Source organism: Vanessa tameamea, chromosome 20, assembly GCF_037043105.1.
Source record: "Vanessa tameamea isolate UH-Manoa-2023 chromosome 20, ilVanTame1 primary haplotype, whole genome shotgun sequence".
In the NCBI taxonomy this organism is placed as follows: domain Eukaryota; kingdom Metazoa; phylum Arthropoda; class Insecta; order Lepidoptera; family Nymphalidae; genus Vanessa; species Vanessa tameamea.
Genome location: NC_087328.1, coordinates 1895649 through 1915727, shown reverse-complemented (window position 1 = coordinate 1915727; position 20079 = coordinate 1895649). Strand labels below are relative to the sequence as shown.

The 20079-nt window shown below is 31.9% G+C and overlaps 1 protein-coding gene across 2 annotated transcripts in view; it reads right to left on the bottom strand.

Annotated features, from left to right (window-relative positions):
• Nucleotides 1-11616: 11616 nt before the first annotated feature.
• LOC113403788 (atrial natriuretic peptide receptor 1) overlaps nucleotides 11617-20079 on the bottom strand; it is a 291966-nt gene continuing 283503 nt past the window's right edge. For both annotated transcript variants that reach the window (XM_064217976.1, XM_064217975.1), the window contains 7 exons: nucleotides 18964-19122; nucleotides 18690-18855; nucleotides 18156-18305; nucleotides 17598-17790; nucleotides 17029-17203; nucleotides 13103-13293; nucleotides 11617-13027 (listed from right to left, as the gene is read on the bottom strand). In XM_064217976.1, the coding sequence (XP_064074046.1) occupies nucleotides 12428-13027; nucleotides 13103-13293; nucleotides 17029-17203; nucleotides 17598-17790; nucleotides 18156-18305; nucleotides 18690-18855; nucleotides 18964-19122 (1634 nt within the window). In that variant the 3' untranslated portion in view covers nucleotides 11617-12427. The remainder of the gene's footprint in view (nucleotides 13028-13102; nucleotides 13294-17028; nucleotides 17204-17597; nucleotides 17791-18155; nucleotides 18306-18689; nucleotides 18856-18963; nucleotides 19123-20079) is intronic.

The following is a 20079-nucleotide window of genomic DNA, read 5'->3' as shown; positions in this document are numbered from 1 at the left end:
CGGCGGTGAAGGAAAACATCGTGAGGAAACCTGCATGTGTCTAATTTCAACAAAATTCTGCCACATGTGTATTCCACCAACCCGCATTGGAGCAGCGTGGTGGAATATGCAAAAACCTTCTGCTCAAAGGAAGAGGAGGCCTTAGCCCAGCAGTGGGAAATTTACAGGCTGTAAATGTGTAAATAAAAGGAATAATTAATATTGAGTTTTAAGTAAAATAAAAATATGTTTTTCCAAATAACCTCTTTTCATTTTACCAAAATTTTCCAATAAATTAATCAGACGGAGATGTACTTGATATTCTCATTAAAACTAAAAGCTTTCGTTTTAATATTTGGTAAATGTAAGCGGAACCGTAATAAAAAAACCTTTTTCGTTTTCGGTATAATTTTTTTTTACATTAGACAAAATACAATGAAAGAAATTGGTCAAATTTTTTTAGAACTTAAAATTTTAATGAGGCTTTAAGAATTTTTCAAACCAAATGAATGCCTCTTGAATTTTTCTCATTATCATTGAATTTGTTTACTTACTCTGTATTAAGTAAAGTCTTCATTAAATTGTTAGATAATAATTTAATTAAATATATTCGGATCAAAGTTAAAAATATATGTATGTACAAATGTCTGCGTGAATTGGTTCAAGAATGCCAGCAGCATCTCCCTTTTGAATCGTAATTACGATGCCTTGGGCGAATAATAAACCACCCGTGTCATTTCAATGGAGGTAATAAGACATTGCGTGAAATCTGTGAGGACTTTTTTATAAGGCTTTTTTTAGGGTAGGCAGACGAGAAAATGGGCCACCTATGGTATATGGTCACGACCGCCCATGGACAATGGTGTTGTAAGAAATATTAACCATTCCTTACATCACCAATGCGCCACCAACCTTGGGAACTAAGATGTTACATCCCTTGTGCCTGTAGTTACACTGGCTAACTCACCCTTCAAACCGGAACACAACAATACTGAGTACTGCTGTTTGGCGGTAGAATATCTGATGAGTGGGTGGTACCTACCCAGACGGGCTTGCACAAAGCCCTACCACCAAGTAAACACTCAAAGACGCAATATATATACGTAAACGTTTCTGAGTTACATTTTTAAAAATGGATCTTCACTTATAATAGCTTCAATAATTGTCCATCTATTTTTTATTGGAGGATATTTATTATAACACAGCAATATATTAAATTCAGTCAAGCACTTAAATAAAAAAAATATTAAATAAAACCACGAGTCAAAAATCTGTTAAAAATTATATCTAATATAAAACATTTTGTTTATTGAAAAATTCCCAATGAGCTCAAATAAAATACCCTGTTGTAAGGTAAGGAGTTTGATGTTCAAATTACAGATGATGCTGCCAGATGAATCTGATCAGGTTTATTTTATAAATTATAAAAAAAAATATATTCTACATCGCGCTATGATGCCACAGACACATACATCAAACTTATAAAATCTCTTTATTGCAGAGTGGTTAAAAATCAGCTATATTATTAAAAAAAAAACGGCCAAGTGCGAGTCGGACTCGCCCATGAAGGGTTCCGTAGCAGCAAGTAACAAGGTTTATGTTTATGACATTCAATTTTTTATTTTTATATTTGAGTTGATTGAATGAAAGGAAAATTGCGGTTTACGATTTATGACGGATTAAAATAAAACTACTTACTAGATTTCGTTCAAACCAATTTTCGGTGGAAGTTTGCATGGTAATGTACATCATATATATATTTTTTGGTTTTATCATTCTCTGATCTTCGAAGTTACAGGGGATGGGACACATTTTACCACTTTGGATGTGTCTTTCGCGCAAACTATTCAGTTAAGAAAAAAATTATACTATAAACCTTTATACCATTTTTGAAGACCTATCCATAGACATTTTTTAAGTTTCAGTTCTAAGTATGGGGAACCCCAAAAATTTATAGTTTTTTTTTTCTATTTTTGTGTGAAAATCTTAATGCGGCTCACAGAATACATCTTCTTACCGAGTTTCAACAGTATAGAATATAGAACAAATATATCTGATATATTGGCAGAAAGTAAGTCGCACACAACGAAATAAAATGCCAGCACAACTTACAATATCATATAATTTTATCTATTGGCTAATAAAATGCCAATATTACAACTATTAAGTATAAATCTATTAACTCAAGAAGGCACGTCCCTCTCCGTTAAATTACTCTTGGAGTGCGTCCGTGTATTAGTATGAGTTACGCTTGTAAATAATGTCTTAGTGTGCGTGAGACGACTAAGACAAAAAGAGAGCAAAAAAAAAACAAAGTAGATTATATTAATTGGTTAAATTTATTCTATTAAAAAAAAAACTTGAAGTTTATTAAGAAGTATTAATTATTTTATAACTTTAATCATAATAATTATGAATTGACCATAATCTCCTTAGTTTCGAGAATATCGGATATAATTACATACGTATAAAATACACATATAATATCGGATTTGCTTTGAAATTTGAGCCTTAAGGGAAACGTCCAATTATCAATCTTAAGGGTGTCTCCGGTTTGATCGCACTTCAACTCAAAGCCTAGTCGCTGGAGTGGAAAGCGCTTCTGCTCTCAGTAATACAAATTCTTGTCACGTCCGTTTGCGTGACATCACTAGCTCCCGGCACCAGCGGTGAACATGTGTACTATGTTGAGTTTTCCCTGCAAAGGGAGCTCTCGCAATAATTATCCTATCTTGGTTCTCTTGCAGGACGTGAGCTTATTGCTAGCACTGGTTACTATATAGAATTACATTCTTAGCTGCTTGCCGATTAAATCGATATACAACGACGAGTTTTTTTAAGAGCTAAGCGCCAGCAGCTCTGCCATTATTACTTCTCGGAGAACATACTCCGCAGTCTAGGTGTTGTTGAAATTATAAAATAACTTTTCGGTGAAAATCATCCTTGGCATCATTATAAATGGTTACAGGTCTTATGGGCGTCCTCGGGGTTGATTGAGCATAAAACAAAATATTAACTGTGTCGTACAATTTAATCGCTTCACAGTAATGACTTCCCAGTTACTCAATCAAATATTTACAATCGAGTAGTAGATACCCAACACCGATCTGATCCCACTCAACCTCATTTTTATTTGACATTAACTCTTCCAATGATCCACCTAGAACCAGCTTCCCGCCATTCATATTAAATCGATTCTCGTTACAGACTACCACTGCGTAATTCCCGCCAGAAACATTAAGACCCCACTCGCCTATTCTCTACCCTGATTGGTCGTAATGTACCAGGCAATATTATAATAGTAACTTTGAATGTTGCTTACTTATTTGAATAAAGATTCCGCGCGATAAGAATTGTTATAATACAAATACAGTTTAAGAATTTATTTAAAATGTAAGGAACTGCTACCGATATAAAATCTTTCATTAGTTAAATTATCAATTATTATCAAATCACAATCCACAGCTGAACATAGGCTTCTTCCAAAGTCCGACAGCTCTCGATTCTCCGCCTTTCAAAACAAGTCGGGTTATACCACCTCCTTCATGTCATCGACCACGTTCCTGGGTGCCTAAGCTAAGTTTGCCGATCCAAGGTCATCTTCTAGAGTAGAACCTAAATATCACTAAATATTTAACTAGAATGATTTGATTCTCTTGGGTTTTATTAAAAATTGTATATTTCCTTAAAAAAATAGTAATAGTAGTAATAAAAATAGTCTATATTACAAAAATACTGTTTTAATACATTTCAATCAAAAATAATGACATTTTTTTTTAAATATTTGTATTCTCGTTCGATTAAACATGACTTTCAATTCACATACCCAAACACATACACATAGACACACACTAACACTTCTTCTTGATGGTAGAGCTTTGTGCAAGCCCGTCTGGGTAGGTACCACCCAATCATCAGATATTATATCGCTAAGTAGCAGTACTCAGAATTGTTGTATTCCGGTTTGACTCACCCTGAGTAAGCCAGTGAAACTACAGGCACAAGAGACATAACATATTAGTTCCCAAGGTTGGTAAAAATGGCGATGTAAGGAATAGTTAAATTCAAAATATCACCTACACCACCTAGATGTCCGAAAATCCACAACAGCGCGATTTTTAAGACATTTTCTGTCTCGCACAACCACTCTGTGGAACCAGCTTTCGCCGGCGGTTTTTCCGAACCGATACGACTTGGGAACCTTCAAGAAAAGAGCGTACTCCTTCCTGAAAGGCCGGCAACGCACCTGCAAGCCCCCCGGCGTTGCAGATGTCCATGGGTGGTGGTAGTCACTTTCCATCAGTTGAGCCTCCTGCCCGTTTGCCACCTCTAACATAATAAAAAAAAAAATTCATACAGCGCCGTTGTCTATAGTGACCACTTAAACTCAAAAACTCAAACTCAAATTCCTTTATTCAACATAGAAGCATTACATTTACTTATTGATGGTCAAATTAAACACTACCACCGGTTCGGAAAAAGGAACACCCTGACCCGAGAAGAACCGGCGAAAGAAACTCAGCGGGTCTTTTTTTTTACCATCAGGTGGCCCATATGCTTGTCTGCCAATCTATGGCATAAAAAAATCAAACACACAATCTGAAATGATTATCTTCTATTCCCTTACAATTTTACAAATATGCCCACTAACTACTTCAATTTATAAGGGTTATTAATTTAATTATAACAATCGTTATTTGATACCCTACCTTAAAATTTTCCGCCGTTAAAAGCATTCATCATCAAATCTGAACTACGCTTCCCATTTCACTCAATATTTTAAGAGGGGTATTACACTTTATAGCAACGTATATCCTGAAAGGTACAATTAAATTTTCCTAACCGTTGCAATTTCTGAATAATGTTCTGATTCTTAGAAGTTTAAATTTTACATTACAAAGATTTATTTGAGTCTCACTTTTCAAGTTCGAAGTCGAAGAACTCTTTACGAGTTGAGTGTTTTAATATTTCATAAGACAGACTAGACGACATTATGAAAACAGAGTATTGTCATATTTTGGAATAAAGAGGAATTGAAGTTGAAATCAAAGATTTGATACAAAATAGTGATAGATGATCTTCTGATTGATATCAAACAATTGTAATTTATAAAAATGTTGGTGTCAATGCCCTTACTCCTAATGAATTGTTAAAATGCTAATTCGATAGCATATGACATGTTTATTACGAAAAAAAACTGTTAGTTAATTCTTACCTTCAGGAATGGAGTAATCCACTTTGCAGGAAAACATATATCGAAAATAACAGTAAAAATAAAAAAAATTACTAAATAGACGTGCATGTCTGTATGTTTAAGAGTACGGAAATGTGCCTCAATATATAAATAGATACATTATTTCTTGAAGTTTTGATAAACTTGCATGCGTCATGGTCTCGAACTGTGTGTTTGACGAGATTTCTTTGTCTCCCTGTTCTTTACAGTATTTATTTCTAATTAAATGCTGTGCAATCACTACACTAACATAATCGCATCACAAGAATAATGTTTTTAGGTACTTCCATTTTATGAAATTTATTTCGTAGTCGGTTCAACGTTGTTGACAAATTAGATCCATCATCTGGATAAGCTTTGTTATTTTACTTAACTTCAATCGCTATACGAACTTAATGGCTGCAGTAATTTCGCTCATAAAACTCAGTAGCTAATAATGCTCTCGATATTATTATTTCTTTTACCTATTTGTCGTTGAGCAGTTATGTCTATATGGTTATGATAAATCAGACCGATTTCAACCAAAGCGGCCATTCTTAGAGTAGCTATTTTAATATAACCAATACGTATTGTAGTGCACAAGTATGTACCCTCTGTTTCTAAATTCTAATAATCTGATGGAGTAGAGTTCAGACTGATAGGTACTGGTAGTCGCCGTTGTGCAAATTCGAGGCTCAGAGCTGCTACTATGAATATCAACGAAGGGGAATGTAACAGAAATTACCGACCCAACTCAGGCTTCGAACATATGATTTAGCATTACTTAGATTTTTAGGAATTTCGAAACCTATGACGGGTTTTGTTTTGATTGAATTTTATTGTAAACTGACGACTGTCTGTTCGCACGTTTTACATTTTTTTTTTTATACAGCCATAGCGCCGTTTTCTACTCGGCCAGTAATTTTTTCCCGCTCTCTAAAATTAACTATTTCTTAAATCTTAACTATTTAGTAAATTACAATCAAGAATACTCTTTAATTTGCACATCTTCGGTTGGAGCTCTTTAAAATACGACCATAACCGATGTTCTATGTGCAGCTATCGTCCCATAATCACGGTGACAAAAATCGGTTGCGGTATTAATATATAAAGATAAGCCAGCGGCTAGATCAACGAAGTTGAGGTAGTATTTGCATACGTCACAACTATGTACTATGAAGCGGCTTGTTTACTTCTTATGTCCTCTTATGCTTTCAATTATTTCATAAAGAAAACTCTTTATTTTTTTGAAAAACGATACTAACATTTACCTTTACAATAATTTGTAAGATATTCATTTAATTAAAAATAGTTTAGAAAACAAAATTTCACGAAACACTTTAAACAAAAAGAGAGCATCGCATTTTCAATTCGATAGATGTATGTATGTACATGGTGTTCACCTTGATCGATCACCTTGCTGCTACATCTACTATGCTGTTATTAATCTCTAGGCAAGAACAAGCTATCTACACAAACAGCGTGATTTTTTTTTTGACGAAACGTCAGGAGGCTGTCTCTTCCTTTTTGCCGTAAATATTTCATAGTTATCATTGTTTATATTATATTTTATTCATATTCTTTCAGCGGTTGTAATTAGTTACTAATTAACTAATTAGTTCTGTTGAATTCCAATTCCGATCAAGCCGACCATGACTTAATTTGACAGTGAGTTAGCCTGGTATTATATAACGGGAGTGACGGGTAACATGCAGTATGTTTATAACGATTTATCCATCTCGTGTTCGACCGTGAAGGTCAAAAAGTTATCAAGTAATTCTGCACGTGTACAATAAAACTATTTCGAGTATATATTTCCGTCCGAAATCAATAGTTCGAATCACTTCTGGTTGGAAAATTAAAAAAAGAAGTATAATTTACAAATAAAAGAGATACAACGAATAAGATTTTATTAAACTGACCTTTGTTTATTTATCAGTTAGTCTGTTTACTCAAGTACTTTTCTAAAAGGAATAACATTTTTATACATCGGAATAAGCCAAGTTGTGGTTGGTAAATTAGGTTGATTATGGTAACTGTGATGTTGTATTGATCAATTTTCTTCACGGCCATTCTCATAAGAGACTAGTACACTATTTGCATGCATTTTATATATAATATAGTATATTAACAAAAGTGTGCAATAACAAAAAAAAAAACAAAACAAAAGTATAAATGAACACTTATATTCCAGACGACAAATCCCAAGCAACTGAGAAAAACATAGGCGTAGAAATATCTTATATATGAGACATAGAAGATCCTGAAAAACTGAACGGTGTCTACGTGAATCTATCAATAGAACCCAATAACTTTTTATTGGCCCGACCCAAACTTTTAGCTCAGGAACTCCAGATATACGGTATAATGGAATAACCACTAGATTAACACGGTAATAAAACTATATCTACTAAATAAAGATAGGTAATAATAAGGCTGTTAAAGGCTGAGTCTTAATAGCTAGCGATTGGTTTTTTTTTAATTTCTTCAAGTTCAAGACAAAAATCAGTTTTCTTTCGCCGGTTCTTCTCTGGTCTGATTTCAACCAAAGAGGACTAGTACTAGTGGATTAGTAGATCAGTAGATTTTTGACTATCAATAAGCAAGTGTAACACTTCCATATTGAATAAAGACTTTGACTTTGTCTGATGAATGAAATCATTTACAAAAAGACATGACGTGTCTCTACCGATGACACCACAAGGCACGTTACGAATGTTAATTCACCGAACTGCTCTTAAGCAGCAAAGGAAAATAAGATTATTTTTTTCTCCAGATTAGAACAAAAGATCTTCTCTCTTCTACGAGTATTGCTGTAAAAGTTCACGATATTCTTATCAATGAAAGTAATATAAAAAAAAATTTGGTAAAATGATTCTATTTTTGTAATTTTAAAAATAGAATCACATTTCCAAGCAAGATTGTTACAAACTTTAATAATTGAGAGAAAACAGCTCTCAACAAAGAACTCCATAAAATGATACAAGATTCGCAGATGCTTAAAAAATTAAAAACTTTGATCATTAAATGTTAGATTTTTTCTCTGGAATATAACACAATTTTTAATTTAGTTCGTAAATTTATTTATTACTTTGAAGTACTTTTTATCCAATTATGTTTTGTAGATTTAATATAAGATAGTTCTTTTAAGACTCCAAGTTTTGGAGTTGTAATCCCAGGTCGGGCTAGTAAAAGTTATTTGGATTTCCTGTGCCTCAGTAAGTACTTATAGCCTACTCCAATCACAGGAAGAGCAAAGTCAAAGAAACAACTTTGACATGGAATTAACATGATACCATAGGTTGATACCTGAATAAGCTACGTATGTATTATTTCATAGGTAAATGGCTTTTTGATCTTGGCAAAGTTTTTCTTAGTTATTTTATTTAGTTTAGTGGAATAGTTTTGTATTATAAATAAATACATAATATTCAGGAGCTTGTAATGCATCATATAGTAAAACTATAATTAAATTGCATAGAATATGTTAATTTTAGATTTGTTTATCTCCTTCTTCAAATGGAATAGGTTATAGTGCACCTGATTTGCCACACACACTTGGGTAGTAAAATATCTTCTGTTCATTAGATTGATCTTTAAAGATAATATTTGTGACCAAAACACGAACAGAATAACATCTTAGTATACCTGAACGACTCTACCAAATTTCAGTAAATTTTAAAGTTATTTGATTTTATACAAAAGTTTGAATAAGAAACTATTGTAATGACTATTCTTAAAATTTTAGAGCTCGTTTGATTAGACATCATAAAACTTGGTTTTCAAAGTCACCAATATTATTTTAATTTTGTATTACAAGACTAGTCACTAAATCCACGTTAAGAAGGGTTAAATTCCTGTGTAACGTTTTAAAAATACATAACTTAATTTTATAAACAACGTATCGATGGTATTTTTCCTAAGGCAAATGGACTTGTATTTACATTTTGCTACATACATATTTCACGTGATATGAGAGTTGGCTGTCGAAGAAATTTGAAATGTACTTGAAACTTTCTACTTTAGGCTCTAGTTATTTTCTTAACTTACACTGAAAATAACAAATGGTATGTTCATAAAATGTAAAGTACTTTAGAAACGACGTCGAATGATTCTACATTTACTGGAATTATGGATGACTATGCATTTATTTGGTAGTAAGATTTTGTTGGAGCACCTTTGGGTACGAGCCACTCATCGCTTATTCTACCGCTAACCAGCACTATTTATTATTTATTTATTTATACTTTATTGCACCCAAACTTAAAACTAAAAATTACAATATTGAAACAAAAAGTTGCATGAGGTGCAACAGTACACTACTTAGTATTCTTGTGATCCAGTTTAAAGGGTGAGTACATTACATTACATTAACAGCCTTTAAAGTTCCTACTGCTGAGCTATGGCCTACTCTCCCTTTGAGGAGAAGGTTTGGAGCATATTCCACCACGCTGCTCCAATGCGGGTTGGTGGATACACATGTGGCAGAATTTCGTTGAAATTAGACACATGCGGGTTTCCTCACGATGTTTTCCTTCACCGCCGAGCACGAAATGAATTATAAACACAAATTAAGCACATGAAAATTCAGTGGTGCCTGCCTGGGTTTGAACCCGCAGTCATCGCTTAAGATGCACGCGTTCTAACCACTGGGCTATCTCGGCTGTAAAGGGTGAGTAAACCAGTGTAATTACAGGCATAAGATACATGACTTCATAATTCTCAGGGTTGGAGTATTGTCGATGCTGACCATTTACCATAAAGTAGCCCATTTAGCTAGTCACCTTACTCATTACAAATAGATAAATATAAAATAAACAACTATGCTTAAATGAATAACAAATACTAATGAAACAGATTCCGCAGTGCACTGATTTGAACTTGCGACCTTGAACTTACAAAATAAAATAATTGATTCAAATTTTAAGAATTATTCATTCAGAAAGTTATTTCGAGATATAATTTATAATAAAAATTTATTTCTCGTTGTGTTTAAAATGAAACCAACAAACTAAATATTATTTTTTAAATTTATTAATTACCGCCTTCTTGGTTTTCTGTTTGACCTAAAGTTTGACTGGCAGAGCATGCCTTCAGGCATTAAGTCCGCCTTTTGTCCCATTTACTTTGTGGTGGTCAATAAAGTATTTAAATAAATAAATAATCGAGACTTGATTATTTATAATCATGAACTAAATTGTCTACTTAATTTACTTTATTTGGAACTGGTAGACTTTTTACGTCTGGGTAGGTGGGATAGCATAGTTGTGTTCCATTTTGAAGAGTAGGTAAGTGAGCCAAATATAGATATAAGGGATATAACATCTTAGTTCACAAAGTTGGCGGCGTATTGGTGATATAAGGAATGGTTAATATTCCTTAAAGCTTCAATACCTATGTTACGTGGTGACTACTTACCATATGTATAAAAATTAAAAAGAATTTCAATCGACACTTTAAAGCCCAGATTTTGAAGCGCTCATAAATATCTGACTTACTAATCTTACTAAATACTGTACGACCATTAATAGTCTATTACGTCATGGACCATCCGTCAATAACAATTCTGATTAAAGTAATATTGGCTAATTTGACATCGATCAGTATTTCAGAAACTCAATTCATTTTTCAAAAGTTCATTTCCTTTTATTTTAATTTTATTTTAAGACTGCATGTTCAATAATTGTAGTTTATTATATTTTTAAACATTTAATCTATTTGCTTAGGACAATTTTTCTATTGAGAAAAGGCTTCCTTTGCGTGAAAGCTTGATAGAATAAGTATCATAACGAAACCAAACCACCTGGAAAAAATAGGAGCTATAAGCTAAAAGTGGAATCTTTAAAGGCGATTACTTCAGTTATTCCAATAAATATCCTTTTGGAATAATTCCATCCAATACAAATTATCTTATTTGTTTTTTAATTTTACCAGATGTGCTAAATCTGGGTCAATTTAGCGAATAATATCCGGCGATGTTCCGTTTGCGGTTCGACTTCAGTATAACAAATATATTATATGTAAATATATGAATATCTTATAGTTGTATCATTGTTTGATCACATCTTCATAATAAACATATTAATATTTTAATATAAAATGTGTAACAATGAATAAAAAACTGGACAATATTTCATTTCATTAATTTAATCTTGAGTTTCTATTTATTTTAATGATATGATATTTTACACTCCGTAATAATAATACAATCAAAAGCGCATAGATCAACAGTCATGGATCCGAACTCCTTCCAAATCGTCAGAAATGACGACTCTGACCATTTGGAAGGAGTTCGAATTATATGAGTGACGAATTGGAAAATTGATCTGTGTTTGATTGAACAATAATATTTTTAGCGCAGTTAGCTATCACTTTAAGGTATTTTAAATGTTATACTTATAAATGATTAATAAAACAACACGATATACGATTCTCACTCATTTATTTGCTATTATATTTTAAAACATTGATTTTCATCTGTTTACATTATCATATACCACAATTACACCACCTACTAGATCACAATGAAATTACAATTAACGCCATAGTATCTACAATAAATAAAAACAAGTATTATTTACAAATTCTCATTATTATTTTATAATAAATATTAAAAATAAATTCAATATTAAAGAAACAACATTTAGGTCGGTCGTGAAAGAAAATGCAATATAAAAGATTATAAAACGCCTTATTCAGTAGCTTATAATTCTAAGATAAGCTTAACGGTGGATGTAAAAGTGAAAAATACAGCTGTTTATATTTTAATGGAAGTCGAATATATGGATTGAAGTGATTTCAGCATTAAAAAACTTTTCGCAATTCCACATAGGACAGGTGAGCCACAAACAAATATAACCGCTATGTAATCTATATTTATATATAACTCAACTGAATAAACTGAAATAAAACATGAAATTAAATATTTCAAAGCAGTAAAATATTTAACAAACTAAATTGTTTGTTTTAATTATATTTCAAATCCGATAGAAATCGTGTCAGTATCGTGTGAACATTTAGAAGATTCTACTAATCAAAAATCTTATTGTTAACATTTACTCTTATTATTAAACGTGGAGCAATTTTTTTATTTGTACCACTAAATTATATGGTATCTCTTTCTTTTTTTATAACATTTAAAATGTTAGAAGGAGACAAACCGTATGAAGCGATACAATTATAACAACGTTAATAATAAGACAGGAATTAAGTACTGTTTTTGCTACCAATAAGCGCTTATACAATTGAATCATTTGGTTTTTCCGCTTTAGATAATAAAGGTACACTACTATAGTCTTTGAGGCATTCATTTACTTTTTTAGCTCCATTATCAAAGGAACTCGCTGTTGATAATTTAGGTATCCAATTATTATTGCCTATGTTATTCGGTTTATGATTACGGATTGGGTTCAGCTGACAGTCCTTCAGTTTAACTTTAGGCTGTCCAGTCTGATTCACGTTATTATGATTCAGCGAGTTTATATTTAATGATACTGAATTTGAAACGGTTTTATCATCATCTGTCTCTGCCACTCCATTTGTTACAGGCTCAGTTGGATCAGAATGTTGCCTTTGCATCTTAATAACTTGCAATATAGGCTGAGCTTCTTTCTCCAATTTACTAATATCTATTTGTTTTTGTATGAATGTTCCTGAACCTCGTCTGCTCGATGACCTTGATGTTTGATCCATACGCTGTCGGAATGGAGTGAGATGTGATAGTGACCCGCTCTCCACTGACTGACTTTGTAATTTTAGTAATGGCGCCTTTTCTTTCGGTGCATTTGGATCAATTATTTCTCCTAATAACCAATATGTGACTAGAACTCCTTTACCCTGGTTAAAAAAAGCAAAATTAAATATCTTTGTATCGCACTATAAAGTTTTTGTTATAAAATGTTTAGTACATACCTTCATAGCGACTTCTCCTCTACACTCTAACCTGAATGTACCAAAACTATCAAGCAATGCCTTCGTAGTGGGCGAAACGTGAATTTTCAGTGCTTCGCCATTAGATTCCATTCTTGACGCTGTATTCACCGTATCTCCGAAGAGGCAGTAACGAGGCATTTTAAGACCGACGACACCAGCCACACATGGTCCTGTAACAAAATATAGTATATTTCTATTTCTGTATTACATATTTCAGTATTTGCATTAAGTCGATTCAGTAAATAAGATTTTTTACAATAAATATATTGACTCAAAATGCGCTTCTTTTAATATTGTAGGCTGAAAAAGGTAGTTTTTGAAAATATTATTTTTTTATCTTTCCGCGCAATTTACGTGATGTCGATAAGAATTATAACAATAAATACCATCTTTATTTTAAGGATCATTCTGGAAATTAAACGCGTTTAAGAAATACTTCAAGGCAAGGTTATAAATTTACAATATAAAATTATATAGACCACGAAATATTTTTAGTGTTTATTATTCCAAATCCGACTCTTTCCATTCATCAGTTAAATTTTTCAAAGTAAAAGCAATTTAGGTGATTTTTTCTCCACAACTGCGCACTGCCTTTGCCTGAAACCTATCGTTACGGTATCCTCTGATGTATTATTTATGAGGCAAAGCTTTTTACATGATACTTTTTCCCTTCAATCTTTTGTTTGATCTTTACTCCTCTCTTTTTGTTCAAATTACATTATATCAACCAAAATCAATTTTGATTTTTTATTCGATGAATTTTTCAAAAAGCATCTTTTCGTTATATTATTCTTTGCAATTTGCATATCAAATTGCCACAATGTTTTTTTTTGTATTTATATTAAATGAAATTTATCCTTATGTACTTTTATATAAGTTAGATATTGCTTCAACGGTTATTAAAGCCATAGAAAAATATTGTACTATTATTAACTTCTTGCTTATTGTATATATCGTGGTACACTAAAAAGGAACACAAAGTCGATGTTATAAAACGTGATTTTTTTGTAAATTTTATACACTACTTTTTTTTTTGAGTTAAACAATAGACATTCGTGTATTGAGGGTAAATTTCCAAGCGTTGTTTTTAAGTGGCAGGCGAGCTATTTATTAATTCAAACTTTTCGAATATATCATCAAAGCTCATTAGTCTGTAAAGATAAATAAACATGAGAATCTCTTTACTTCTGTACGGAGATTTGAGTTATTTTATTTCATTCTTACTATATCATAAAACCGAGATGGTCCAGTGGATAGAACGCTTGCACCTTAACCGATGATTTCGGGTTCAAACCCAGGCAAGCACCACTGAATTTTCATGTGCTTAATTTATGTTTATAATTGATCTCGTGCTCGACGGTGAAGGAAAACATCGTGAGGAAACTTGCACGTGTCTAATTTCAACGAAATTCTGCCACATGTGTATTCCACCAACCCGCATTGGAGCAGCGTGGTGGAATATGCTCCATACCTTCTCCTCAACGGGAGAGGAGGCCTTAGTCCAGCAGTGGGAAATTTACAGGCTGCTAATGTAAAAAATATAATGTAAATATCATAAAGGCGAAACTTTGTATATATTTATGTTTGTCATTCTTTCACGCTAAAACAACAATAATATACGAGTAGCATATACATTAGAATAACACATATGCTATAATTTTTAAAGATATTCTGTGAATATTATCCGATAACCAACAGCAAAACGCGAGCGAAGCGAAGTAAGAAATCTAATAATAAATAAAAAAATATAAGGAAAACATAATCAAAACATATCCTTCCAGAGGCGAGATGGTTTTAATAAAAGAGGTCTTATAATAATATTTTAACTTTAATACGACTAACATGACTATACTAAGCAAATGGTATAAGCTAATAACACCGAGTTGCCGACTTCGCAAAGTAAATGTGTCTTTTATGACAAATGTTTGCATCGATAAAATAACACGAGAATATTAAATTCTCTGTTTCATATATTATAAACGTCAGTATTTGATGGATTTTAAGGAACATACTTATTTTAAGTTTTTAAAACCTTTAGTACTTAAATTAAATTATGTTTGCTAATAAATAAGTTTTATTGATTAAACTTTACTGTGATCGCATAAGTGCTTTGTATTTTTTTTTTGTTGACTGGAATACATTTAGTTGTTCATTTGATTAAAACGATACTTTAAAGTAGTGTTTGATTATTATCTTCTGTTATCGAAGTGACTTCTGATTTTGTCGTAGAAAATGTAGATTGTACGATAACCAGTAATGATTGTTTTCACGTAAATTCTCACTGTATTAACTGAAAATTGTAATATATTCGTAGACCTTTTTGTAAAATACATTTTCCCAGGAAGTATGACTTTGCGAAATTTATAACATGACGTCGTAAACTTTTCCCGCATAAAACGAGTCTATTTATAACATTTTTGCCAAAGTAAAGAAACTTCTCGGCCATTTTCTATCCGCTGTTCACATAGTTTGATAAATTTCATAAAGTATACGCGAAATAAGCTGAGGCTAGAAAATAAAAATGAGAATAGAGAGCTAGAAAATGAAAATAAAATGTCAAAAGGAAAATATCGAACGAAAACTATATTCGCAAAACTAATTATCAGTACTAAATAATGTCAACATTACTAAAAAAAAAAAAAATTAAGCCCGACTTCATAAACAGAACTTACTAAATAAAATTTTGAAACGAGGATGATTAAGTGTTCATACGTTTGTTGCTCTTTGTGGTTAAGTATAAAAGTAGTTAATTATGTGTTTAAATTAAATAATTTTATTTAAATTCAATAACTAAAATAAAAAATAAATATAAAAAATAACTGCTTCATATACCCGACGCGTGTAATATCATAACGTTATTAATACATTATTACTGAAGTTGAACTAACTTTTATAGTTTAATTTTGTTAACTACATTGCAGATATCAGACGATAACCTTGGCATTCGGTTGGCATTTAATTGGTTTTAATTATTGTTTTATTACTAGATTCCTAAATTTTTGTTAAATAAAAATATCAAAAAGACTTGTAATTTAAAACGTCAATTTGAGAACAAGATGTAAATGAAATGTAAAATTAACACCAGTACAAATACACACACACACACACACACACACACACACACACACACACACACACACACACACACACACACACACACACACACACACACACACACACACACACACACACACACACATACATACACGTCTCAACATACATTTGTACGTTTTCGACTTTCTGAACTTTTATTCACACTCTATGGGTAAATGAAATTGAACAGTAGCCTCATATCTGTTAGCTGTCTTGTGTTTTTTGTATATATGTTACTGTAAAAGCTCGAACTAAGGTAAATCTTAACATTTTTCAGTAAAACCTAAGATTTACCGACATGAGTTGGTAAATGTAAGTATTTATTATAAAGGGGCGACTTTTTCGGACTTTTACCATTCCAACCTAACCTAACCTAACATGTAAATCCTAAGATATACCAAGTGAATGATGGTAAAAGTTCGAATCCCAAAGTTTTATGGACATTTACCATTCATAATCGGTAAATCTTAGGTTTTACTGGAAAATCTTAGAATTTACCGTAGTTCGAGCTTTTATAGTAACATATATATTATATAAAGATTTGTTAAATTGTTTTCTCAATATGTCTTTTGGGCTCAAACTTGCTGAGGCTACCTCTTAACAGATATATGTTATCTGTTATGAGGTTTCGTGAGATTTTAACATACAGGGTCACTTTCACATATATGATATTATATCTTATTTAAATCTGTATTTAATATTTTACTGAATAAATAGTATACAATCGAAGAAATTCTTATTTTTAAATTTCTGAATTGCTTTTTCAACCATAACAACAGAAAAAAATTAACATATAATAAATAATGTCTCACCAGAATGCAATCCAATACGAAGCTTCAGCTGATCAAGCGGCCGGTGTCTGATTTTGAAGCGCCGTACAGCGTTCAAAAGCGCAAGTGCCATGCGAGCTACTTCACAAGCATGTCGAGTGCCATTGCGTTCCGGTAGACCAGAAACTACCATATACGCATCACCTATCGTTTCCACCTGAAATTATCTCTTATTCATGAACATCATCATTACATTTTCATCAAAACACTTTAGTAAACAATAAAGGATTTTTTGCCTAATTAATAACTTTGTTATATTCTCAAATCGATTTTTTAATACCTAATTAATTTACAAATCAAACTAAGCTAAAAGGACAGGTTACGTATACTCTAAAGATAAGAATCGGCAAAAATTAAATTGAAACTCTTATCTATCAATTAACTTATGTTATTCGGACACGGCGACTATAGACTAGTTTGAAAATACCTCAAATTAAAAGAGTTGAGCCCGTATTTAAATTTTCGGGTGAATTTTAATCTGAGAATTTCCTGACAAATTCAATACCTTGTTTCTTATCGTTATTTTATAAAATACCGATGTAAGAACTAACCTTATACACGTCATAGTTCTCAACGATAGAATCGAAACACGTGTACAGATCGTTGAGCAAGTCAACGACTTGCATAGGGGTTGATGTTGCAGATAATGCCGTGAATCCGACGATATCAGAAAAGTATATGGTTACTTGTTCAAACGTTTCAGCAACTACAGACTCCCCGTTGATCAATTGAGAGGCTACTGACCTATTAACAAAATTATTAAATGTGACAATAATCTTCATAATATTTTTTTTATATATATAATGTCCAAGTTCTTGAGAAATATGGGTGACATTATCAAACTTTGGTAAGTTTACACACTATTTTTTCGTGTGTTCAATTTGTGTTTAAATTTCTTATCATGCTGGGCAGTGAACGAAATCATCGTGAAATTGGATGAAATTCTACCAAATCGATCCGTATTGCTACAGAATGGTGGAATAAATCCCAAATCTTCTGCTCAACAGAAGACTCCCAGCATTGGAATATTTACTTCGCTTTAAATATAATTTAGACAAGCAAATTCGTCTGATAAAATTGGTCATAACGGGAAGAGGCAGGATACTTACTTTGGTAGTAACTGGTACAACAATTCCTCGCACTTTTTCTTCTCTTCCAAATAGTCCTGTGTGCGTTCGCTTACCAATGATTCTAAATTATTAGCATATTGTTCCATACGAGAAAGCAAATTATCTAAAATATTACTACTTTCTTGAGTTCTGAAATGAAAATAAACTTATTAAAACAGCATACGATGACAATATATAATTATTATTAACAAAACTGTGTACGAAGCAAAATTAAGAGAAACAGACAAAATTGTAATAATTGATATTATTGACGTTTGCGCGATCGTAATAAAAGTAAATTGTCTAGCAAAACGATTATCAAAATAAATAATATATTTATATATTTAACGTATCGCCTAAAATATTTTCTTCCCAGCAGCGGGACGTTTACACGCTGTTTAATTTACTTTTTTTAAATACTTAAAATAATTATGATTGCCTAAATTCTAAACTTCTTTTATTCTTGCAAAACTCGCAACTAAAATTGATCAAAGTAGAAATCCATGACCAATGCTTTATGTACATAAATATTACTTATTGAGGCGACGAATAGCTCCCTTCAAGTGTCCAAAATCTGGTCTTTCAGTGGGCTCCTCTGCCCAACATCGCCGCATGAGATCAGCAGCATCGTCGGCTTCACAGGATCTGGTATACGTTGTGTTTGGACGAAGACCGCTACCTATGATCGCATCTACTATCTCTATAACAATATAATAAGATTTATTATTAATCATATATTCGGAATCAACGAAATCTTTTGGAGTTTCTAAACAGGAAAATTTAAGGGTTTAAATTAATTTAATTTTACCTTTGGGGGACAAATCAATCCCTGGTCCAAGCCAAAATACTCCTTGTCTATTAACGATCTCGTGCATTATAATACCAAATGAATATACATCGGCTTTCTGGGTTCCTTCTGGGGGTGGATCAGATAAACGGAGAAGTTCTGGTGAAGTCCAAAGACGACCTAAAGAAATGTTTAAAATTAAGTGGGAAGGTCCTGCATAGTGAATTTAATATTATTGATTTAAGCATAAAGTATATTGTCATATTTATTTTAACCAAAAAATGTGGATTAAATATTAGCATGAACTACAGAATTTTCGTCTCCTTAAGTAATATTTATCTTGTCCTCAGCGGTGAAAAAATTCCATTCGTAAACCGGATTTGTCGAATGAAATTCTGTCACATGTAAACCCAATAAACCTAGACCGGTGGACTACACTGGATCATGTATTTTAAATTATATCTATGTGAGATCTTACATATATGAAAAATCTTACATACATATATGTAAGATTTTTATTTAAATGTTAAAGTTGAGCAATAGTTAATATGCAAATTCTCTGTTTAAATAATAACTAACACCCATAGTGCTAACTTTGAATTTTACATTTTATGATTCATATTTATCACTTCTGCTGTATATTTCCTAAAAGAAAGGTCAAATATATATATATATATATATATATCCGTTATTTTATTTAATATATAATTTTATTGTTCGTAATGACAAATTAATTCAAATTTAACGAATCGAATTTACATACATACAGCATGTGTTTTGCGTTTTGTCATTTAATGCAGAATAATAATTAGTAGTTCATGTATAGAATCGCATTCAAATTAAGATCGATAGATAAGAAAAATAAGCTAAGAAATTATTATATACTAAAAGTTAATAATAAAATAAAATCGACTATTTTCAAAGAAATGTGCAAACATCCAAATCAGTATAACATTCGAAGAGGATAAGTAATCAGATTATTTTTAGTATGTTGAAAAGGAGTAATCACTGAGTTTTTGCCGGTTCTTCTCGGTAGAATCTACATTCCGAACCGGTGGTAGCTTTACTTTAAATAGTTTGTTAAATGACGATTCAAAAGTGCTTGTAAAAGCATACTTGAATAAAGTATATTTTAAT